This window comes from Arvicola amphibius, chromosome 8 (genome assembly GCF_903992535.2).
Source record: "Arvicola amphibius chromosome 8, mArvAmp1.2, whole genome shotgun sequence".
Lineage (NCBI taxonomy): Eukaryota > Metazoa > Chordata > Mammalia > Rodentia > Cricetidae > Arvicola > Arvicola amphibius.
In genome coordinates this window covers 75,367,959-75,391,443 of record NC_052054.1, presented here as the reverse complement: position 1 = coordinate 75,391,443, position 23,485 = coordinate 75,367,959, and the positions used below count along the sequence as shown (strand labels likewise).

Genomic DNA, 23,485 nt, shown 5'->3' with positions numbered 1-23,485 from the left:
ATGCAGGCTCGGGCCTCCAGACTCAAAATGCTATTTAATAAATACACAGAGACCCCTGGGGCTTAAAATGTTTCTAAGCACCATCAAGACAGAAAAGAAGCTGGAGAGACGACTTAGCAGTTTACAGCACTTGTTGTTCTTGCAGAGGATCTAGGTTCCATTCCCAGCACCTTCATAGTGGCTCACAACTATCTACTAGGGCATCCAACGACCTCTTCTGGCCTTTTCCTGCACGAGTTACGCACATAGTAAACTGACATACATTCAGGGAAAACACTCATAAATAAGCCTTTTATAAAAAAAAAAAAATAAGATGTAAAAGAATCCATGTTATAAATTAAAAAAAAAAAACTCAACGAATCCTCTTTATTTGGCAAGAAGAGAAAACGTCTTTCTGCCAGGGGCCATGGGAAGGTCCCTGGCATAGGGACGGACAAAGCACTGGTCCGAGGTCACAAAACCCAAAGAGGGTTTCAAAGTAGAGACCAGCTTCACAATATCCGTCCCCGAACAGTGGCTCGAGGGTCGCAGGGTCCTGGAGAGTCACGGACAGGGTCCAGGCGGTCGTCACGGGTGTTCCGTAGTCCAGCAGGGTCAGAGGTCTCGGAGGGGGTCAGGGGGGCGGAGATCACGGAACAGCGGGAGTCCAGATTCCGGAGCCGTTCGGGGCAGGGGCTGAGGGAGGGGACGCGGAGAGCGGCTCCCGCGGGACCGTTTGGCACAAGAGGGTAAGGGGCAGGACGCAGCGCACCCTACCTGGGTGCGAGGTGTGGGAAGGGTGGGGGGTGGGGCGCCTGGCATGGCCGAGCCCTTGGGCCGGGAAAGAGAAGGGGTTCCGGAGCCCAGCCGGGGCCCGGTACGCCGCCCGTGGGGCAGAGGAGGGGCAGGGTAGGGATGCTCAGACCGGGGGTGCAGGGCCCCCGGCCGTGTGCATGCTGAAGTATTCGGTGAAGCCGGTGTGCGGCGCAGCCGTCTGGGGTACGAGCGGCTGGTAGGACGGCGTCGGGCCATCCCAGCCCGAGTCGACCGCCTTGGAGTACCGAGCGGGAGGGGGCGGGGAGGCTGCGCCCGGCTCGGCCATGGTCACCACGCGGCCCCTCGGGGCAGCTGCCGCCGCCGCCGCCACCGCTGTCTCCTCCACCTGCTTCCCGGCCTGGGATGGGGGGTCAGGGTCAGAGGTCGCCTGGGACCCTCGGGGGAGCAAATGCGGCCCCGAAGGCCCGTCCCCCTCCCCCTAGAGGACTCCCACCACCCCAAGTATGGACGCACGTGTCAGTCAGGGAAGGAGTGGGTGGTTGGGCGCCTGGGCAGCGGGGCCAGATACTCAAGGGGTGGCGTCGGGGTGCGCCGGGCAAACTCTGGCGGCGGTGGGGGAGATGGGGACCAGCCTCGGAAGGCGGGCGGCGGGGGCACGGCGCGGGGCGTCCTCGGGGGCGTGCGCAACAGCGCCAGAACCCAGTCGGGTAGGGTGGGCGCGGGCGCCGGGGGACGGTCGAGTCGGGGTGTCGGGGCACGGGGAGTACGGAAGGCCAGGGGTGGGCTCAGGCGCCAGGGTGCAGGAGGCGGCGGTGGGGCGGGGAGCGGGGTCAGGTACTCCAGGGGCGGCGCCAGCAGCTCCTCGGGCACCGGGGCTGCGGGGCTTACAGAGGAGGTGGGCGGGGGGATGGAGAAGAGCTCCGTGAAGTTGGGCACCGAGTCGCTGATGAACGTCACGTTTCCATAGACGTGCTGCGGGAACGCCTTATCTGCGGATTGACTCCCTCCGGGTCCAGGGACCCCAGCCGAGGCGATCTGCGAAGTTCGCACATGGTATGGGAAGTTCTTGTTGGCCGCGGATGGGCGAGTCATGATCTGAGAGAAAGAAAACGGGTTTGAGAAGCGGTGTCCAGGCCCCATAAAGTTTAGAGAACTAGATGATTGCCCGCCACTTGACCTCATTGTGTGACTCCTGAACCTCAGACTGCCTTAGACACCAGTGGGGTGTCTATCTACATTTTGACCTTTCCCCTCAACACACCTCTAATTACTTTGCTGGGTGTGCCCTCCATCACAATCCTGACTACTAGGTCTGACTAGGTCATGGGTTAAGGACAGTATCCTGTGCTGTCCAGTACAATAGCCACTAGCTACATACGGCTTAAATGGAATCAAAGTAGATGTAAAATTGTTTCTCTGTTAATGCTATTTTACCCAAGTACAAGTGCTCCTTAGGCACCTTATTGGAGAGCATAGAAAAAACTACCATTCTTTCGGGTGTTTTGTTTTTGAGAGGGTCTTATGTAGTCCAGGCTGGCATGAGACTTGCTGTGTAGCTAATGATGATCTTGAACTCCTGACCCCCTCCCAAACTCCTAATCTCCCCCTCACACACACACACCCTTCTAGAATTGGATTATGGTTGTTCGGCACCATGCCCAGCCTTAGAATATGTCCATAAACACAGAAAGTTCAATTAAACATCAGTTCATAGACTCTTCAGAATGTCAGCTCCTTAAAGGCAGGAATTGACTTTTTCCTTCCTCTTCGGAGACAATTACGATACCATCCTCCTGCCTTGGCCAAGTGCTTCCATTATAAACATTTACCACCACAGTTAGCTCAGACCTTGACTTTTCTATTCGCTGTTAAATCCAAAACTGAATCTAGAGCAATGCCTAGCTCTCAATAAATACTGGCTGAGTTTTTCCAGAATACTGGTGATGCTTCTAGATCTGTCTCTGCTGCCATACTCAGCCTCACTGAGGCTGTGCTGGATGGCATGAGCTGCGGGGAGCCAGAGCTGCAGCGGTGCTGAGCTCAGCTGGACACGTTTCAGAAGGCAGCTAGCTGACTGTGGTGAAATGACAGCAAGAGCACTGGTCTCGTGTTCCGAGCCGGTGTCGCTGCTCTTGGCTCCATCCCTTGCTAAGTGTGGATCTGGGGCACGTTGATTAAACTGAGCCTCACCAGCCACCAAGATTACAGTGCCTATCTGGAAAGATGAGAGGGCAGAAATGCAAACCACTGGTGCGGAGCCGCCTGCATGGTGGGTTCCCAGTGTTTCTTTCTAGCCCTTTCTGACGTCCTGCTGAATGTCAAGGTACACTCCCCAGGGAAGGTAAGTGGGTCTGCATTTATGCTATATCCTGAGGTGGAGGATGGTGGACCTGATCCCTTCCCTGGAGTTGAGTGTGTTGTAAACGGTAGGTCCCAGGGTTAAAGCTAGAACCCTCAAGGGTACATGTTTGTTTATTTTGTTTTGTTTTCTTTTGAGACAAGGTCTCATATAGCCCAGGCTAACCTTAAAAATTATATTTTTCTATATAATTTTTTGGTTGTTATTTCTGTAGAAGGGTGACCTTGAATTACTGATCCTCCTGCCTCTGGTTCTCAAAGTTCTGATATTACAAGCATGTGCTATCACACCAAACTTAACAATACCTATTTCTGCTTGGGTGCTATCCCCCACATGAGACCTATCTGCCAGAGAAGAGCAGGATTCAAAGTGCACACTCTGCTACCAAAGGCCATGAAACCCCAGCAAACCATCTCCTTTTACAGAGCTCAACTTCTACCCTCTGTATAGTACACACAATGACACCTGGGCTGTCCGGCAACTGAACAAGAAAGCCAGAAAAGAAATCCATGTGGATATTTCTAGCAAGAATCAGGCTAGAGCCTGACGCACTGGCGAAGGCCTGTAATCTTGAACTCGGAAGGCCAGGACAAGAGGATTGTTGTGATGCTAAGGGCAGTCAGGGCTACACAGCAAGATTCTGTTACAAAAAGGGGGTGGGGCTTGGGAGGAGGAATGGGGAAAGAAAGGAAGGAAAGAAAACAGAAAAGAAAGAGAAGCAGGCTGGTTGGAGACACGTGCCCAGGCATAATTGATGGGTGCATGTATTAATACTGTGAGCCAGGTGCAGTGATACATATGTGTAACCCCAACTTCAGCACTCAAAAGACCAAGGGAGGAGAATTAGCCCAAACTTGGGACCAGCCTGAGCTACACAGTGAGACTATCTTAAAAAAATAAATCTCCAGCCAGGCAATGGTGGTGCATGCCTTTAATCCTAGCACTAAGAAGGCAGAGGCAGGAGGATCTCTGTGAGTTGGAGGCCAGCCTGGCCTATAGAGCGAGTTCCAGGACAGACAGGGCTACACAGAGAAACCCTGTCTCAAAAAAAAAATAAATAAACCTCCAGCTAGGTGTGGGTGCACACACCTTTGATACCCACAGTCAGTAGGAAAAGGCAGGCAAATCTCTGAGTTCTAGGCTAGCCTGGTCTATACAGCAAGTTCCCAGTCAGCCAGGACAACCTAGTGAACACCTGCCTCAAAAAAACCTTTTATGCACACACAAACTACTAAGTAAGTGAATATGAGAACTGTCATCAAGAAAAGGAGATAGGATGTGAACTAGGACAACTAACAGCTAAAAACAAGCCCAGCGGTGGTGGCACACGGCTTTAATCCCAGCGCTCGGGAGGCAGAGGCAGGTGGATCTCTGAGTTTGAGGACAGTCGGGGTCTACAAGAGCTAGTTCCAGGAACCCTGACTCAAAAAAACAGCAAAAACAAAACAAAAACCTAACTAACAGATAAGGCTAAGCTCTTCATGCCTAGGTCTGGTGCAAACACTGGTTAGAGCTAGGCTCCCAAGAGTCCCAGCCTGGAGCCCGGCGGTGGTGGCGCACGCCTTTAATCCCAGCACTCGGGAGGCAGAGGCAGGCGGATCTCTGAGTTCGGGGCCAGCCTGGTCTACAAGAGCTAGTTCCAGGGCAGGCTCTAGAAACTACAGGGAAACCCTGTCTCAAAAAACCAAAAAAAAAAAAAAAAAGTTTCAACCTGTCCTGTCTAGCTGGAAGAATGAAGAAAGCAGGGAAGACACCAAGGACTTTGGGTGGGTAGTGATGGCACAAACAGAAATGTTAAAGCCTGGGGACAAAGAGTCAGGAATAGAAAGAGGCAAAAGAAATCAGGAGAAAGGACAGAGAAGGAGGGCTCGAGGGGACATGGTAGTATACCCAGCAGGCAGAGAGTGCCTTCCAGTGACTACGGAATCAATGCAAGGGAGATAGACCAACAGTGGCGTCACAGGCCTGTAACCCCTAGTTGCAAGACAGACTGGATTTCATAGCAAGCCCATCTCAAAAAATAAAAACAAAGGACTGATGGGTCAAGAGCACTAAACAGGACAGGCCTCCCAGGTCTCACACATCATTCGGTGTTAAGTTCCCACCCCACTCCGATAGCCACTCTCACCAGAAACACGCCGTGGGCATACAAGTGGATCCCCAGCTGGATGCCGTTGACGATCTTCTCTCGGGCCCACTTCGGGATCCCAAAATTGGCGATCAGGGCCATGACAGGGACAGCAAAGAACCTGTAGGGAGGGTTAGAGTGGATAGCTACCAGTGCCCCCCACCCATGTCCCCACCTCCCCTGCCATCGTTCACAGGCCCCAAGAGATCCCAAACTGGAGAATGGCCAGAATAGCCTTTGAAAGCCAGATGTTGAAATTCCAGTGGACAAAGTCTAGGCTGAATTTCTCTCAGTCCCACACCAGCCCAACCCCGGCATCTGATGGACATCCATAGATATCCTGGGGTTGAATTAATAACAGTAGCAATTAAGGACTTTTGTATGTTTCCAAACATTTTATATATATGAGCTCATTTAACTCTTACACTAGGTCCAGGAAACAAGTAAGGTTTCCGTTTCCAATAGCAGATGAGAAAGCAAAGGCCTTGTCTGAGATCAAGCAGCTTGGACATTTCAGAGCTGCGATCTGCACCCAGTCTGGCTTGGAATCTGCCCACTTTACATTAACATTGTTGAACAATAGTAACTGAAGTTTTTGTTTGTTTTTGGGTTTTTGTTTTTTGTTTGAAGTTTTATTTTAAAGATTTCTTATTTCGTGTGTGTGCAGGGGCCTTCAGAGGCCTTCAGAGAGCATAGGATCTGAACCTGGAGTTATAAGTCATTGTGAGCAGCCTTGTGTGGTTACTGGGAACCAACCTGACCCTCTGGAAAAGCAACAAACACTCTAAACTGCTGAGCTTTTTCCACCTTTTTGTTTTGTTTCTCTGTGTAGCCCTGGATGTCTTGGAACTCACTCTGTAGACCAAGCTGGACTCGAATTCAGAGATCTTTCTGCCTCTGGGATCAAAAGTTGCGCACCACCACCGCCCAAAAGTGCTGAGGTTTTTGACATAGGGTCTTATATAGCCTGGCCTAGCCTTGAACTGCTATATAGGTGAGTTTAGCTTTGAACTCCTGATCTTCCTGCCTTCACCTTCCAAGTTCTGGCATGTATAGCTATTAAATGAATTTTTATTGAACACTTACTGTGTGAAAGACACTAAATCTTCATGTATTTTCAAATGCTCAAGATAACCTTCTGAAGGGGATCCTGGTGACAACCTTGTCTTATGAAGCAATATGACAAATTCTTTTTGTTCTTGTTGTTGCTTGTTTGTTTGTTTTTTGTTGAGACAGGATTTTTCTGTGCAAACACCCTAGCTGTCCTGGAACTAGCTCTTGTAGACCCCGATTGTCCTCAAACTCACAGAGATCCACCTGCCTCTGCCTCCCAAGTGCTGGGATTAAAGGCCTGCGCCACCACCGTCCAGCGAAAAATTATTTGTGAAATATTTATGGTTTGTCAGACGATGGTGGCTCATGCCTTTAATCCTAGCACTCGAGAGGCAGAGGCAGCAGATCTCTGTGAGTTTGAGACTAGCCTGGTCTACAAAGTGAGTTCCAAGATAGCCGGGTTACACCAAAAAACCCTGTCTCGGAAACCAAAAAGAGTCTGATGTAGCTCAGGCTGGACTTGAACTCCTGATTCTCCAGCCTTTGCCTCTCCAATACTATGATTAAAGGCATGAGCCACCATGCCCAGCTCAGTGAAAGACTTTATTGCTTAGTTTGTTTGTTTGCTTTTTCTTTTTCTTTTCTGGGGGTTGGAAGGTTGAGACAGGGTTTCTTTGTGTAGCCTTGGCTGTCCTAGTACTAACTCTGGCCTTGAACTCACAGAGATCTGTCTGCCTTGCCCTCCTCCGGCCCCCCAGTGCTGGGAGTAAGGTGTGTGCTGCGAATCCACCCAGCTTGACTTTTAAAAACACTTCCTCACCATTTTACTTTGGAAGAGTAACTTTTTTTCTAGATCTTTAAGGAAACTTCACCCACCCCCGGAAACAGGGTTTCTCTGTGTAGCTCTGACTGTCCTGGAACTCACTCAGAGATTCTCCTGCCTCTGCCTCCCCGGTTCTAAGAGTAAAGGCATGCACCACCACTGTCCTGCTCCAACCACTTCTCTTGAAAGCCCCTTTCCTTTCCTGAGAATGCTTTCGGATGTGGGGAGAGGCAGGTTGGGGACCCCCCCCACCATGTCTCACCAGAGAGTGTAGGCAGCAAAGAAGGGCACATAAAAGGGCTGCTTCTCAGGAAAGTGACGAAGGGACACCAGCACAGCATAGCAGAACCACACGTAGGCTGCCACCTGCAGCCCGATGAGCCCGTAACCAGCTGGAGATTCGTATGTGTACAGTACCTGGCCTGGATCAAAGAACTGAACCCATAGACAGGGTTTGTCATAGCCCTGGCCTCTGACCCTGAATCCTACCCCTGGGCACCAGGGATAGAGACAAGGGCAACTAGGGATGTGGTTAGAATTCTACATAGGTAAGTAAGGAACCTACAGCAACCACACATGCTCACCATGGGGCTAAATACTATAACTCCACTGACACCATGAAGGAGGCCCCATTGTCACCCCCACACAGGTGACTTAAAACCTCTAAAGAGCCCTGAATGTGGTTAAGATCCCCCTAACTTTTCATAGGAGGAAACAGGCCCCTAAGTAGGGGTGGAAATGGCCAGCTATTAAGTAGGGGAGCTTAAATAGAGCTAGGTCCCTGACTATTCAACATGGAGCTTGACTGTGATAGACAGAGACGAGGAGGAGGAAAGCTAACCAGAGGGAGGAATCACTGAAAGACAGATGGAAAGGCGGAAACTCAGAGTGGGAGAGAAGAGGATGCTCTGTGGGGAGGGGCAGGACAGGGCAACAAGGAGAGGGGCTGGCAGGAACCTTGGACACTCACTTCTGCCTCATAGGTGAGCAGCACCACATGGGTGAGAGTGTACAGGGTCATGTACACGGACAGCTTCACGGAGCCCGAGTGGCTGATGCGGCCTCTGGCAAGCAGGCCGTGAGGGGAGACAGCAGGACGGATGCTGTCAGGGAAGAGGGAGCAGCCACACCCCCACCTCCACCTCCCGGCCGGCCCTGCTCCCCAGCCCAGCCACCCATTGAGCAATCCCTGCCCGGGCACCGTGTCACTGTGAATCCCTTCCCCAGAAGGATGAGTGTGAGCAGGAAGATGAGGAAACTGGAGGAGAAGAGCAGCTTTGCTGGGAAGGGAAGAGAAGATGGCTCGGTATGGGCTCGGCGAGGTCCGCAGACCCCGAGGAGGTTTCTGCCCTCCCTTGGCTCCAGTCTATTCTTACCCAAAATCTTCAGGCTCCCATTGCCAATGCCATCCGTGGCATACTGGCCCCAGTAGATGCAAAAGAACAGGAGGCTCAGAACTGGGAGAGATGAGAGGCGGGGGGTGGGGGGCGAAACAGCTTTGGGATATCATTATCATCAAGCACTATGATCCAAATGTCTGACCCTCTGCCACTCCCACCGGAATTCCGGAATATCTGTTATTGCACCCTGCTAGGAAACTATGGAGGCCGTGGCCGCAGCCTCTCCTCCCTCAGACCCAGGAGGCCATGTCCTCCTCCCAAGGCTGTCTTCTCAGAGAACCCAACATCTGGGGTACTTCCAAACCTCACCCTCCACTCCTGCTGCAGCCATGAACATTTTATAAGTCGTGTGGAGTAACTGTCGGCCTTTCAGCAAATCTAAGAAGGAAAGGGGGGGGGGAGTTGTACACAGGTGGAGGAGGGGCGTTTCCCTATCTCTGCTATTCTGCCTCCCCTCCTCCCCCGCCCCTCTCTCTTTCTCCTTGCTTGTTTTTTTGTTTTGTTTTGTTTTGAACCAGGGTTCCTCTGTATAGCTCTGGCTATCCTGGAACTCGCTCCGTAGGCCAGGCTGGTCTTGAACTCACAGAGATCTGCCTGCTTCTGCCTCTCGAATGCTGGGATTAAGGGTATGTGCCACCACTTCCCAGTTTCTCCCGCTCCTCTTAACCCTCCCACCACATACGTTGTACTCACATCCAAAGTAACAAGAGAGGATGAAGATGAGGGTGAAGATGAGGAGAAAGGTCACATCTGTCTCCAGGATCCCTAGGATTCAGTGGAAGGGGCAGAAGAAGGCTTTTTGAGTAGACATCTCTACCTGCTCCTGGCTTTCATCTGTCCCGTTCCTCCAATAGCTGCTCACCGAATTCATCTGCTGAAAAGTGCCGTGTCCAGAAGGACTTGCCATTGGTAAGGACCATCTCATACTCCAGCTGCAGCCCGTCTCCCTGTGAGCAGTGGAGAGGCCTGAGAAGGGCTCTGGGCAGGTAGCGAGGGGAGAGGAGAAAGACAGACGGCTGCCCCAGCCCCTTACCCCACACTTGCTGAGTGCGATATACCACCATCTTTCACGCACAGAACGGAAGCTGCGGCCACTGGAGCAGCTCAGGTAGCGAGTTCCCTCCTCTAACACCACCTGGGGAGAAGCCAGAAGGCTGAAGCCTTGTCCTTGGTGCCACCAGGCACTCCCCACCCCAGCCTTTAGCACCGCACCTGACAGCCTGACCAGGCATACTGGGTGGTGAGATTGATGACCTGGTTGTTCTCGGGCCTGATCACAGACTCCTTAGCCAAGCAGTCCTGGGGCAAGGCAGGGACATGGTCACCCTCTGAATGGCCATGGCCTTCTGTCCCCCCACACACACACACTCCTCACAGCCCTCACCTTGTCCCTTGCCTTGTACACGGCTGGCCACTGGGATGGATCATCGAAATAGAGGAGGATGTTCTGGCAGCACTTGGCCTGAAGACCCAGAGATTTGGCAGTTGGGGGGTCTTTACAGGAAGCTAGACAGCTTTTGCCTTGGAGGGCCAAGGTAGTGTCCAGCCTCAGCTTGGAGTGTGGCTAGGGAGACTCACCTCAGGGTATCGGAATCGGAAGTCCAGTCGGCCATAATCGGAGAGGAAACAAAATCTTGTCAGGAACACCCAGTCCTGGCAAAAGGACCCATAGAGAGCCAAGTTCTTCAAGTACTCAGCTTGACCCCACCCACAGACCCTCAACTTTTCTTTCCTACCTGAGGCCATTTGGCTTCCCAAATACCACAAGGTGGCTAAGTCACCCCCAGAATTCTTTCCAGATTCATTTGCTGTGTGTCCAGATTCCTGCTCCCTTGGTTTTTCCTCTCAGATGTCCCTCAAGTTTCCTTCCCTCCTCCTCCCCATCTTCCAGACACTGAAGAAGACCGTGGACGGCCAGGTGCACATCTCTGCCACCATCTGTCCTGCACTCTTTTCTCATCTCAGCTGCATTCCCTCAGTCACACACACACACACACACATACACACACACACACACACACCACACACGACACACACACACCAAGGTGGTCCCACAGACCATGCCATCCTGGGGAATCTTCCAAACCTTCCCTGCTGGTCCTGAGCAGGCCCGGCGACCTCCACTTGGTGGAGTGAGGGGTGCTGTCCCTTCAGCACCACCACAGTGCAGCTATGCTCCCTGTAACTCCGACTCTCGCAACTGACCCCTCCCCACCCAGCCTGACCTCGACAACCACAATGCAGCCCCCAGCCCGCAGCCCCCGCCCTAGCCCAGTACTCCCATCACCCAGGCCCCGACCCGGGAGGGGCGCAAGGGGCGGGGCAGTATCCTCCCCTCTTAGGTCCCGCGGGCCCGGGAACGCTAGGGAATGAATGGTTCAATGTGCTTACCTCCTTGGAGCTAAGATTGCCCCGCACGTACTTGGCCCGGGCACGGGGGGACAGTGGCAGCAGCAGGAGCAGCAGCGGCGGCAGCAGGCGGCGCAGCGCGGGCGCGCGCGAAGACTCCATTCCTCCCGCTCTGGTTTCGGCTCGGCTCAGGCTCCCGCTCCAGCCCGGTGACGGCGGCGAGAGCGCGCGGGCTAGCCAGCGCGCGCCCCCGATTAAAGGGGCCGCCGGACTCCGCGGTCTCGGCCCACCTCCGGGGTGAGCCCAAACCGGCTCCTACCTTTCCCACCTGAGAGAGAACCACCTTTCCCATTCTCTCGCTTCATTCCCATTCAACTTGCCCCAGCTCTGGTCCTCTTCTACAGGCGTCTCTAAGTTACCTCTAGATGCGTGCGTCCTAAACAGAACTCATTCCTACAAACAGGGCCTCCTCCTGACTGCAGACTCCAGGATGCCCACAACCCAGAAAACTGAACTTTGTCCTACTTCCGCCCAAATTAGACCCCAAATTATTCTATTATTACCCATTCCCTAGATTCCACAAACCCTGTCAAGTGCCCATTAGACCCACAGAGACTCAGACATTGTTCTGGGTCTCTCTCTCTCTCTCTCTCTCTCTCTCTCTCTCTCTCTCACACACACACACACACACACACACACACACACACACACACACACACACACACGGTAAAGCCCTCTACCAGATCAACCATTCCTGGCTGCCTGCCCCACCCCTAGGGTGTGAACCCCAGCTGCCACCTTGAGACAGCAGTGTGAGACAGCAAGGAGCTAGTACTCCCCGCTGCTGGGGTGAAAATCTTGACTTTGTCATTTCCCCACCAGAAGACCTAGGTCAAGACAGTGGGCCCCTTATCTCCCAGTATCCTAGTCCCTCCCAAGCTGCTATTAATCTTATCGTTTTCCATAGGGCAATTAAAAGCCCTGGGAAGGCCTTCCAGCATCAGACCCCAATTTGATTGTTCGTATCAGACTCCAACATTCCTAGCTGCATCCTTCACCCTCCACTCTAGAAAATTCAGGGATGCTCAAAATGCCATTTAAAAAGCTTTCTGGCCAGACATGGTGGCACACACCTTTAACCCTGTACTTGGGAAGCAGAGACAGGCAACTCTCAGTGAGTTCAAAGCCAGACTTGTCTATGCATTGAACTCTAGGCTAGCCTGGGCCAGAGTGAGAATATGTTTTAAAACACAGAGCCACAAAAAAGTTTTCTGGCTAGGGATGGAGCTCAGTGGTGGCATGCTTGCCTAGCATGTGCTAGGTCCTAAATTATATTCCCCAAATGGAAAATAAATACAATCCCTGGGGTGAGATGTGGCACAAGCAATTAATGCCAGCACTTGGGAGATGGAGGTGGATTGCCCCAAATTCTAAACCAGTGGTCTACATAGCAAATTTCAGGTCAGCCGGGGCTACCTTAGGGAGATTGTCTCAAACAAACAAACAAACAAACCCACAACAAACAAACCATACACACACTCACACACATGGGCAGAGGGGAAAACTTTGTGTGAGATCTTTACCCTGTAACCACTTGGGATGATTATTAATTTACTGTGTATGTATTAGAGGAGAGAGTTGCTATCATTTGTTTTGTCGGGATTTATTGGACTCAGAGTCCAGGTCAGTTGAAACGAAGGGTAGTTGTGAACTCTTAGTCCTCCCATCTTCACCACCCCACGCTCTGAGAGGCATGTACGCCTCCTGCTGGTTCCTTAGACTCCAGCAAGGTAACAAGTGGCATGCTCTCCATCTTGGCCTTAGAATTCAGAGCTAAAGAAAACTGCTCTCACTCCAGAGGCAGAGGCAGGGGGAGGATCTCAGAGTTCAGGTTAGCCTGGTCTACAGAGCGAGTTCCAGAACAGCCTGGGCTATACAGAGAAACCATGTCTCAGAAAACAAAACAAAACCAAGCCAAACCAAACAAAACAAAATCTGCTTTTCTGAGACAGCCACTCACTTAAAATCAAGTGGAGCAAGAAGGTGTTTTATTGAGGTGAATGGGAGAATGGAATCCCTGCCTTCCCAGCCTAACCCAGAGACTCCCTCAGTAGAGTTTCATTGGGGGGAAGGACCAAGCCTCTGGACTTCTCTGAGTCACCACCCAGGAAAGGCTGAGTAGTGGGGCAGGAGGGTCAGGGCTCCAGTCCAAGGCAGATGTTCGGGGCAACAAGGGTGATGGTGGCTGAGGCAGGGGCTGAGGTGGGCAGGCATCCCAGGACTGAGGATGGGGTGGTGTGGCTATGAGCCAGATGCTTTTCAGCATATCAAAAGCTGTTGGGGGACCCCAAGCTGCCCCAGATGGTGAAGACACGGAGGGCAAGAATGGCAGTTGGTGATCTGTAGGGGGCACTAGGCTGGCCCTGTGTGAAGCAGAGCTGCCGCACAGATGAGGCACGGCGAAGTTAAGCCTCTTTGCCCCCTGTTGAGTCCTTTGCCTCCCCTCCCTTGGAGCATGCTCAGGAACGTGGACACCAGAAGATGTTGTCCTTTGTCTCTCAGGTGCCCTGGGCTTCATCTCTGGCACAGAAGAAAGAAGCATGGAGATCAGTTGAATTATAGAGAAGTGAAAGGGGAGGCGAGGGGACAGGAAGCGGACTCACCAGGCAAGGGTGACTGGCAACCTCGGAGCACCAGGGCAAAATCAGGCACACAGCCATGGCAGCCTTGCAAGGTTCTTATTATGGCATCTCTGGACTCCTGCACTAGGTTCCTCCTGGGAAAGGCTTGGGGCAGAATCAGCTGGCACTGAAGTTCCTCCAGCAGTTTTCCCAACACAGGGAGTTCTGGGGAACTTGGTGGGCCTGAGCCTGAGCCTCCGGGTACCTGGTTCTCCTTGCCTCTTGACTGTAAGGCTGGTTCTTGGACTCTGACAGGGCTACAGGAAGACTTGGTGGATGGCGGGGGGGTACATGGTTCCAAGGAGCCACTGTTAAGCAACCGGGCCACATCCAGGGATTTCACTTCATGATTGAAGAGACCCCGGTGCTCCCGGCTCAACCTGCCTTGAGTTATGACAACAAGCTTGGGGGCTCCAGACGCCACAGGATCCTGGAGGATTGCAGATGGCTCCCGACTAGACATCTGAGGATCCTGACGGGCCAGTGGCCGATGGCTGCTCACGAGGGCCTTGTTTCGTTCCCTCCTAGTTTTGCGACGGCGGATACGACCAGGTTTCTCAAGCTGCTGGAAAGGCTGAGGGACTGGTCCCCGAGAGTCCATGATGCCCTAGAAGGCAAGGTGGTCATCAGATGCAGATAAATCAGGAACAGTAGCTAAGTGGGAAAAGATGGTCAGGACAAAGAAAGAATACTATTTAGAGAGATGAGAAAAAGAAGTGGACAGAGATCCATTGGAAAAGGCCTGGCACAGAAGGGAGTCCAAAATCAAGTACAGGTAGGAATAGCTAATAGGAAAAGAGATTAGAAAATGGGGATAGGGAACAGGGAATAAGAACATGAGAAATATTTAAAAGATGATGGCCAGGCCCGGTTGTGCAGGCCTCTAATCCCATCTGTTCAAGAAGGCTAAAGCAGAATAATCAAAAGTTTAAGGCCAGACTGAAAAGATGGCTCAGTGATTAGGAGTGCTGACTGTTCTTCCAGTGGATTCGTGTTCAATTCCCAGCACCCACATGACAGCTCACAACTATCTGTAACTCCAAGATCTGGACATACATGTAGGCAAAATACCAGCATTTGAAAAATAAAAACTAATATTTTTAAAAAAATAAAAAATGTTAAGGCCTGCCTGCCTGGGCTACAGAGTGAATTCAAAACCAACCTAAGTAAAAATAAAAATTTTGAGCCGGGCAGTGATGGTGTGCACTTTTAATTCCAGCACTCGGGAGGCAGAGGCAGGCCTATCTTTGTGAGTTCGAGACCAGCCTGGTCTACAAGAGCTAGTTCCAGGACAGAACTACAAAGCTACAGAGAAACCCTGTCTCAAAAAAACAAAAAGAAAAAAATTTAAAAGGCCCGTATCTTAGGGGTTAAAGAGCTGGCTCAGTAGATAAGAGCACTCAGTGCTCTTTCAAAGGACTGAGCTCAGTTCCTAGCTCATCTCCCAGCATCCATCTCAGGTGAGCCCTACAGCCTAACTTTAGCTCCAGGGAATCTGATGTCTTCTGGCTTTTGCAGGCATCTACACTCACATTCCCCATACTCTCACACAGACAACACACACACACACACACACACACACACACGTGCGCACGCATGCATGCACAAAACTTAAATCTTCAAAGAAAAAAATCTGGGTATGCACACATAAAGCTCTGAGCACTGAAAAAAACAAAAGCTGGGAATATAGTTCAGTGATAGAGTAGTTGCTTAACAATTGCAAGGACCTAAGTTCCTATGCTCAATGGCTGTAACCGTCTTTCTGTATATTCGCAGATCCCTTTGAGTTCGAGACTAGACTGGTCTACAGAGCAAGTTCCAGGAAAGCCAGGGAGGACTACACAAAAAAACCCTGTCTCAAAAAACAAGCCAATAAATGAAAAAAGCAAAATAAATAAATAAAATATGGAAGATGAGCCAGGCAAGGAGCTACCTGCCTATATTCATTCCCCTTTGGTATACTGAGGCAGAAGGATCATGTGTTTGAAGCCAGCTAAGACTACACAGCCTGATAAGTGTCTCAAAACCAATAACACACACAAAAAAATGGAAGTTGGGAGCAAGATCGTGAATGAGATTCAGGACAGAGAGGAAATCCACGATTCGGGAAGATACACCAAAACACAGGAAACAGAAATAGTAAATGAGGGCAGGAAAGAGGAGCCTGCATGGTGGTGAAGAAAGGTCTGTAATTGCAAATTTTACAAAGTGGAGACGGGAAAACCAGGCGCTCATGGTCATCCTCAACTTCATAATAAGTTTGCCGGCTGCATGAGACCTCGTCTCAAAGAATTCAAAATAAAACATAAGGCAGGAGAGGGGGCACCCAGAGAAGTGGAAGGGCCAGCTTCGGGCGGGACTTAATTCACAAGAGCCTTCAGAGTCGGGGGGCTACTCCCGAGGGGAGGCCTAAGGCAGGGGGGTCAACTCAGCTGAGGTGGGCCCAGGAGGCTGAAGAGGTGGGTACGGTTGGTGGGGGCACAGTGGGGGAGGGGTGCCTCACCCTCTTCTCTCCTAACGAACCCCGCCCTGGCCTCCACGTGGCTGTGGAGAGCAATGGCTTCTTTGCTGTAGAGAGACCCAGGCGTCGAAGCTGTTCGCGCTCTTCCGGCCCTTGAGCGCGTGTTAAGCCAACAGGCAGGACGCACGCATGCGCAACCCACATGCCACGCCTCTCGCCTCAGGTTCCCAAGAGAGGCACGAGGCACCGAGAGTGACAGTTATAGCCCCGCCCAGCCTTACCTCTTGTCCCCGCCCCCCGTCTATGGATTGCCGGCGAGGTCCTCTAGGCCCGCCCCCTTACTCAATGCTGATTGGCCTAGGCTGCTGGCGGACTGCATGACCTGTCCAAATGGAAGGCGCTAGGCCTCGTGCTCCCTGGGGCTCTCCGGGACCGTACCGCGCTTTTGGGCTGTGTGACTTTAGAAAACTGTAACTGCTCTGAGCCTATTTCCTTTTTGTTTGCTTTCTTTTTCGAGACAGGGCTTCTCTGAGTAGCCTTAGCTGCCCTGAAACACGCTCTATAAACCAGACTGGCCTCGAATTCATAAAGATCCAACTGCCTGTCTCCTCTTAGTGCTGGGATTAAAGGTTTATGCCACCACCGCCCACCTATTTCCTAATCTGTAAAACCGATTGGTAATAGTACCTCCCCCATACAGTTTATAGAAGGATGGAATGAACCAAAATGTTTATGAATCAATGCTTGAGAGTTTTGATTCTCCGCTCATTTCAGGAATTCTCTCTACTTCCATTGTATTTGTCTACACATATCCCCTCACACAGTTTTAGTTTTTAGGGTTGTTTTGTCTAGCTGGCCCAATTGCCCATGCTGACCGCTTGTCTCCCAGCTCAGCTAGTTTTTAGTGTTTTGAGATAGTCTCTTTAGGTAGTTTGTAATAGCCTGGAATTCTATTCTCCTGCCTTTATTCTCTCTCTCTCTCTCTCTCTCTCTCTCTCTCTCTCTCTCTCGTTTTTGGGATTTTTGTTTGTTTGTTTTGGTTTTGTTGTTGTTAATTGTTTTTCAAGACAGGGTTTCTCTGTGTAGCCCTAGCTGTCCTGGAACTCACTCTGTAGACCAGGCTGGTTTGGAACTCACAGAGATCCTCCTGCCTCTGCCTCCTGAATGCTGGGATTAAAGGCGTGGGCCACCACCACCCACTGGGGTTACAGGTGTGTGCCACCACAGCCAGTCCTATGTCTCTCAAATCAAACTAAACTGTCAGTGTATATTGCTGTCGAAACGTTAATTAATTATACAATATGTCTTTTCTTTCTGCTTCTCTAATTGTTTTGTTTTGGTTTTTGAGACAAAGTTTCTCTATGTAGCTTTGGCTGTCCTGGAACTTACTCTGTAGACCAGGCTGGCCTCACACAGAGATCTGCCTGTCTCTGCCTCCTGAGTGCTGGGGTTAAAGGTTTGTGCCACCATCATCCCGCTGTTTCCCTAATCTTTTGTAGCTCTCAGACCTTCTTCACACACTGCTTCTGACACCAAGCTCTGGGTCACAGGCTCATCTGGGGTTACATAACAATGGCAGGGGTCATGAAAAAATGGCAATAATAAAAGGTTTCTGAAAGTACAATAAATAAAATCAAACATAATAAATCTAGGGTGTTTCTAACAGTGCTTATCCATTTTACATCTCAAAACTTGTGGCGAGAGCCTTTAATCACAGCATTCTGGAGGAGGAACTCTGTGAGTCCAAGGCCAGCCTGGTCAACAACAGCAAGTTTCAGGAAAGGCAGGACCTTGTCTCAAAAAAAAAAACAAGCCGGGTGGTGGTGGCGCACGCCTTTAATCCCAGCACTCGGGAGGCAGAGGCAGGCGGATCTCTGAGTTCGAGGCCAGCCTGGTCTACAAGAGCTAGTTCCAGGACAGGTTCTAGAAACTACAGGGAAACCCTGTCTCGAAAAACCAAAAAAAAAAAAAAAAAAAACAAACAAAAAAAAAAAAAAAACAAAAACAAAACAAAGTACTTCATGGCAGCATTGACTGGGAACATATAGTGCCAAATGAGCACTGCCTCGGAGTCTATTCTGAGACTATCTGCTATGAGCTGCAATGTTTTAGCTATACACAGAGTTTCCTCCCCTAACAGAAACACAGTGCTGGGAATTAAACACACAAACAAACCAACAACAACAACAACAAAACAGTCGGGCAACGCTGACCCATGCACTTGGGAGGCAGAGGCAGGTTATCTGTAAGTTTGAGGCCAGCCTGGTCTACATAGTCAGTGGCAGGTCAGTCTAAGCTATGTAGGAAGACCTCCCATCTTAAAAAAAATCAAAACAAACCAAAACACCTTTCTCCAGCAAAAACCGGGCTATTCAAACAGAAAAAGTTTTGGAAGCCCTGTTCACCTGGTAGAGGCAGTAGGATGGAGAGTTTAAAGTTGTCCTCAGCTCCATGAGACCATACCTCCAAACAAAGAGAAAAGAAGCCCTAGTCTAGAAAAACCCAAACCCTCAGAATCCTGGGCCTTTAGCAGGCATGTCTCTGAATCTGTCTCCTCAACATATCTGACATTGGCATCTGACAATTAATGTAGCTAATATTCATTCTGCAAGCACTGTTCTTGTTCTGTAGTGACTTTGTGCCGGGTCCACATGATAAATAAAACTCTTCACTATTTCAGTATCAACCTAACTGGAAGAAATGGATGGATTTGAAAGTCCAACCTGGAGGCAGGGCTCCAAGAAAACAACTAGGCCACTTAGGGGAAAGTGAGACCCTGGGAATCTAAGAAATACCAGGGTTTGGCATTAGAGCCAGGAACACAAGGAACATGGCTGAAAGGGGGCTCGGCTACGATGTGGGTGTTGGAGTCCAGACCCACCCATCTGAAGCTGGTAGTGGCACTTTTTATCTATCTAGAGAGTGGAGCAGAGACCACAGACTGCAAGACGATCTGCAGGAGGGGTGCCAGGTTGGCCCTGAGCCAGGTCCTACAGCCATCTCCAGTTTCTGTTCTTTCTGCGCCTTCGGTCTTCCATGTAGATCCTGTGGTGCCTCAAAGGCATAAAAGTATTATGCATTTGAGATTTTATACCATTAGAAACCTAATGTTGAAGCTAAGCCTAATCCCAGCGTTAGGAAGGCAGAGGTGGGTGGATCTTTGTGAATTCAATGCCAGCCTGGTCTTCATACAAGTTCCAGGACAGATAAAGCTAAACAGTGAGACCTCATCTGAAAACAAAACACCTCAAAGTCACTCTGGTGCTTCCTTAGAAACCTCTAATCTCCAGCTTCTTCCCTTTTCTTTTTTGTTTTTGATTTTTGAGGCAGAATTTCTTTGTGTAGCCTTGGTTATCCTGAAACTCTTTCTATAGACCAGGCCGACCTCAAACTCAGAGATCAGTCTGCTTCTGCCTCCCGAGTGTTGGGATTAAAAATGCGAGTCACCACTGTCCAGTTTGACCAGTTTCCTTTCAAGCTCCCCCACACCAGAAGGAAATGGGAGCGTCCCTTCCCGGGCACCTACGAGTCACCCCCTCCAGGGATCCAAGAATGAGCCCGTCCACTCCCTCTCCCACGTGAATGGGTTGTACACACCCCTGTAGGTGGTCTCTTCCGGAGTTTCCTGGCCCTGCAGCAAATGATCTCCTCCCCCGAGGAAGTGCGCTAGATTGTCCCTGCTCCTTGTCGCCTTTGCAGGTACGCTGTCCCTTCCAGTCAATTCTGGGGTTGTCTCTCCCTCATCTCCCCCCCTCCCTGCCACGCAGGGTGCGTGGTCTCGCCTGCCCCTCCCCCCTACACTGGGCCGCTGTGGCCACGAGGGGTCCCGGCGGGAAGCGACAGACGAGCCCATTGCGCGGCCTCTGTCGGGGGAGGCGAGCGAGAAGTCCTTCTTACGTGACGGCTTCCCTATTCTGCAAGAAGAGGCGCGCCCGGGCTTGGCCTTCGCCTTGCTCGCGAGTGAGAGCAGCGGGATGGTCTATTGTGTTGGCCCGGGAGGTGGGGGTGGGCGTGGCGGATCAACGTCCTCCCGGAGCTTTCCCGAGCCGTCTCCACTCTCCTCCGCAGGGGCTGAGGTTTTGAGAATGAGCGGGGACAAGAATCCGGCCAGCAAGCCCACGCCAGTGCAGGACGTGCAGGGCGACGGGCGCTGGATGTCTCTGGTGAGTGACTCCACACGATCCTCAGGGGTTCGGGAGGTGGGGGCTTCTAGAGAACCCCTGCTTCGTGGAGTCCTCATGTTCATCTGGGTGGGAAGCCAAGTTTTGTTTGTCCAGCCTGTGCAAGCAGGGTGGGGCGGGGCCTGGAGCATGCGTGCCATTGACTCTTTCTTGGTTTCCCTGCAGCACCAACGTTTCGTGGCAGACAGCAAAGACAAGGAAGCAGAAGTCGTCTTCATTGGGGACTCCTTGGTCCAGCTAATGCACCAGTGTGAGGTGAGGCTCCAACCCTTTCCTCCTTCCTCATTCAGGCATGTACCCTCACTAGCTAGCACTTTGGGCCCAGACTCCAAGCCAGGCAATGAAGGGGATGCAGAAATACCCCTGGTAGCAGGAATCTAAGACTCCCATGTAAATGCAGTATTCTTTTAAGAATAAAGTGTGTGCCCTGAGCCGGGCGGTGGTGGCGCATGCCTTTAATCCCAGCACTCGGGAGGCAGAGGCAGGCGGATCTCTGTGAGTTCGAGGCCAGCCTGGTCTACAAGAGCTAGTTCCAGGACAGGCTCTAAAAAAGCTGCAGAGAAACCCTGTCTCGAAAAACCAAAAAAAGAAAAAAGAAAAAAAAAAAAGTGTGTGCCCTGAGTTTGTCAGATGGGTTTGTCAAGACTTAAATTGAGGCTTTCCTTCGAGATTGCCTAAGGTGACTCTTTATTGTTTGCTTAAAGTAGAGCACAGCCCCTATTGAGTTTACACAAAGTTGTAACAGATTTACAGAAAGTGAAGGTGGATTGTAATGTATTCGGCAAAGACTGCCAGTCATAAAATCTTTCCCCAAGACAGCTTTAGCCACAGTGGCTTTATTCACAATGAGATTCAGTTGTATGTTGCTAGCTCCGTGTATGGTTTAAGCAGACAGGATTCTTATAAAGTGAGTGTACCTTCTGTAAGATTTTGGTTAAAGCAAGACACTAAGAGGTTCCATGAAATGAAGTTTCTCTGCTGGGGTTTGTTCGAGGTGAGATTTAACCAGTCTTTGTTCATAAAGTAAGGCTTATCCCTAGTGGCATTTAGTTACCACCTGGACAGGTGCTGATGGCCAGTGCCTATATCATTTCTTGCCCACAGATCTGGCGGGAGCTCTTCTCTCCTCTGCACGCACTTAACTTTGGCATTGGTGGAGATAGCACACAGCATGTACTCTGGCGGCTGGAGAATGGGGAGCTGGAACACATCCGGCCCAAGGTGAGCAAGGCTTGGGTGGCAAGTTAACACTCCTGCTTGCCTCCTTACCATTGCTTTGTGTTATTCTTTTCACAGATCGTGGTGGTCTGGGTGGGCACTAACAACCACAGCCACACAGCAGAGCAGGTGACAGGTGGCATCAAAGCCATTGTACAACTTGTGAACAAGCTGCAGCCCCAGGCACGGGTGGTTGTGCTGGTGAGAGCTTGGAAGGGTGGCAGAGGAAAAGTGGCTGCCGGTCATAGTGGCACTCTAGGGCTTGAGGCAGGAGGATCACTGAGATTGAGGTTATTCTAGGCAACACAGCAAGACTTTTTTTTTTTTCTTTCTTTCTTTTTTCTCTTTTTTTTTTTTTTTTTTTTTAGACAAGGTTTCTCTGTTGCTTCTGTGCCTATCCCAGAACTAGCTCTTGTAGACCAGGCTGGCCTCGAACTCACAAAAATCTGCCTGCTCTGCCTCCCGAATGCTGGGATTAAAAGCGTACACCACCACTGCCCAGCAAGACCTTTTCTTAAAGAAAAAAAAAGGGGGGTATACTTATGATGTGGGACCCCTCAAGAAGTACTTGGCACAGTTCTGGGCAACTTGGCACAGAGGCTTTCCAGTGAACTGTCTGATAGATTTCCACACTGTAGGAGTGGCTATAAACTGGATGTGATCGCTAACGCCTTAAATCTCAGTACTTCAGAGACAGAGGTAGGCAGCCATTGTAAGTTAGAAGCCAGCCTGGTCTATGCAGTGAGGACAGCCAGGGCTTCATAGAGACCCTGTCTTCAGAGTGACTGTGATTGAGGATGTATTCAGGGACCAGTTAGCCTGTAGCCCAAAGGAAGGCTGGGTATTCTGAGTGTTGGAAAACTCAAGTTGTCAGGCATTCCTGGAGTAAATTGAGCTTCATCACTTCTAGCTAAGACATTTCCACCTCTGAAAGAGGCCACTGTCCCATTGGCATGATGTTTTGTATGAGTGATCTCTGGAAACAGGCTGCCTATCAGGAAGGTTCTTACCGAATGGGAGCTGGGACATGGAATCCAGAACCATTCCTCTTCCCTCCCTATTTTCACATCCCTGAACTATTTTACAGCTGAAAAGTTCCTGGTGGGGGGTGGACAGTTTAATCCAGTGATGCTGATCTGATAACTATTGGTGTGCCTTCTCAGGGCCTGCTTCCGAGGGGCCAGCACCCCAACCCACTTCGGGAGAAAAACCGACAGGTAAACGAGCTGGTGCGAGCAGCATTAGCAGGCCACCCCCGAGCCCACTTCTTAGATGCAGACCCCGGCTTTGTACATTCTGACGGCACCATAAGCCACCATGACATGTATGATTACCTACATCTGAGCCGCTTGGGGTACACACCTGTTTGCCGGGCTCTGCACTCCTTGCTTCTTCGTCTCCTGGCCCAAGACCAGGGTCAAGGCATCCCTCTGCCAGAGACCACACCCTAAGCGTCTTCCCTCCCCATGACATTAAATTCTCCTCCTCCTGCTTGTTTCTTGCTTTATGGCTAGACTTGTCTGGGTACCACCAAAAGCCTGATCCTTCACCCTGCAGTTATGTGTGGTGTTTCTATTTGTACCTGAGGCAGACATCAGTAATCCGTCAAGGCATTCTGGTCTTTGTAGTCAGTTGAAGTGTGCTTTGGGCGAGTTCTGCTGGGTATAACCAGTTTGTCATCATTACCATTAGGATCAAGGTCATTCAGTAATCTCTGAAACTGTCGCAACACAATCAGATCCCACCATCATCACCCCCATGCTGTCCCTTCAGGGAGCTGTCCCAGCTGATGCATGCTAACTTTCTGGTGCTCTGGGCCAAGTTCAGATGCCCCTTCAGACCTTCTACCCACCAGGACTAAGCCCTTTGCACAAGAAGACACTGATAGCTAGCTAGCTCATGGTCCCAAATTGTCCTGAAAATGTCTGCATATAACTAGCTCCACGACCAATAGTGGTGAACTGCCTTTCTCACAGCATAGGGGCTCAGTCTACCCAAGTTGCTGCCTGTTGGATAGGTGGATAGACAAAGTTCCCACACTGCTCAGGCTGCCTCACCCATAGAGGCAGAAATGTC

At 50.9% G+C, this 23,485-nt stretch overlaps 3 protein-coding genes across 4 annotated transcripts; 1 reads left to right on the top strand and 2 right to left on the bottom strand.

Annotated features, from left to right (window-relative positions):
- Positions 1–594: 594 nt before the first annotated feature.
- On the bottom strand, positions 595–11,030 carry Tmem145 (transmembrane protein 145). Of its 2 annotated transcripts, none has more exons than XM_038340795.1 (15): positions 10,911–11,030; positions 10,098–10,172; positions 9,904–9,981; positions 9,732–9,818; positions 9,595–9,654; positions 9,382–9,466; positions 9,213–9,284; positions 8,829–8,897; positions 8,496–8,576; positions 8,321–8,399; positions 8,090–8,183; positions 7,382–7,554; positions 5,244–5,364; positions 1,645–1,851; positions 595–675 (listed from the first exon to the last, which is right to left on the bottom strand). In XM_038340795.1, exons 1-15 carry the CDS (start codon positions 11,028–11,030, stop codon positions 595–597), a joined length of 1,482 nt encoding a protein of 493 aa, XP_038196723.1. The 2 variants fall into 2 exon arrangements, with proteins under 2 accessions (XP_038196723.1, XP_038196722.1); XM_038340794.1 differs by lacking the exon at positions 595–675 and adding an exon at positions 899–1,153 and having other exon boundaries at positions 9,553–9,654.
- Positions 11,031–12,919: 1,889 nt separating this feature from the next.
- On the bottom strand, positions 12,920–20,239 carry Prr19 (proline rich 19). The gene is made up of 3 exons (XM_038338474.1): positions 19,608–20,239; positions 13,532–14,156; positions 12,920–13,448 (listed from the first exon to the last, which is right to left on the bottom strand). The coding sequence occupies exons 2-3, from the start codon at positions 14,148–14,150 to the stop codon at positions 12,976–12,978; spliced, it is 1,092 nt and encodes a 363-aa protein (XP_038194402.1). The 5' UTR covers positions 14,151–14,156; positions 19,608–20,239; the 3' UTR covers positions 12,920–12,975.
- On the top strand, positions 19,571–22,900 carry Pafah1b3 (platelet activating factor acetylhydrolase 1b catalytic subunit 3). Its single transcript, XM_038338475.2, has 6 exons — positions 19,571–19,709; positions 20,079–20,173; positions 20,357–20,446; positions 21,296–21,412; positions 21,488–21,610; positions 22,573–22,900. The coding sequence occupies exons 2-6, from the start codon at positions 20,096–20,098 to the stop codon at positions 22,858–22,860; spliced, it is 696 nt and encodes a 231-aa protein (XP_038194403.1). The 5' UTR covers positions 19,571–19,709; positions 20,079–20,095; the 3' UTR covers positions 22,861–22,900.
- The last annotated feature ends 585 nt before the right edge of the window (positions 22,901–23,485 follow it).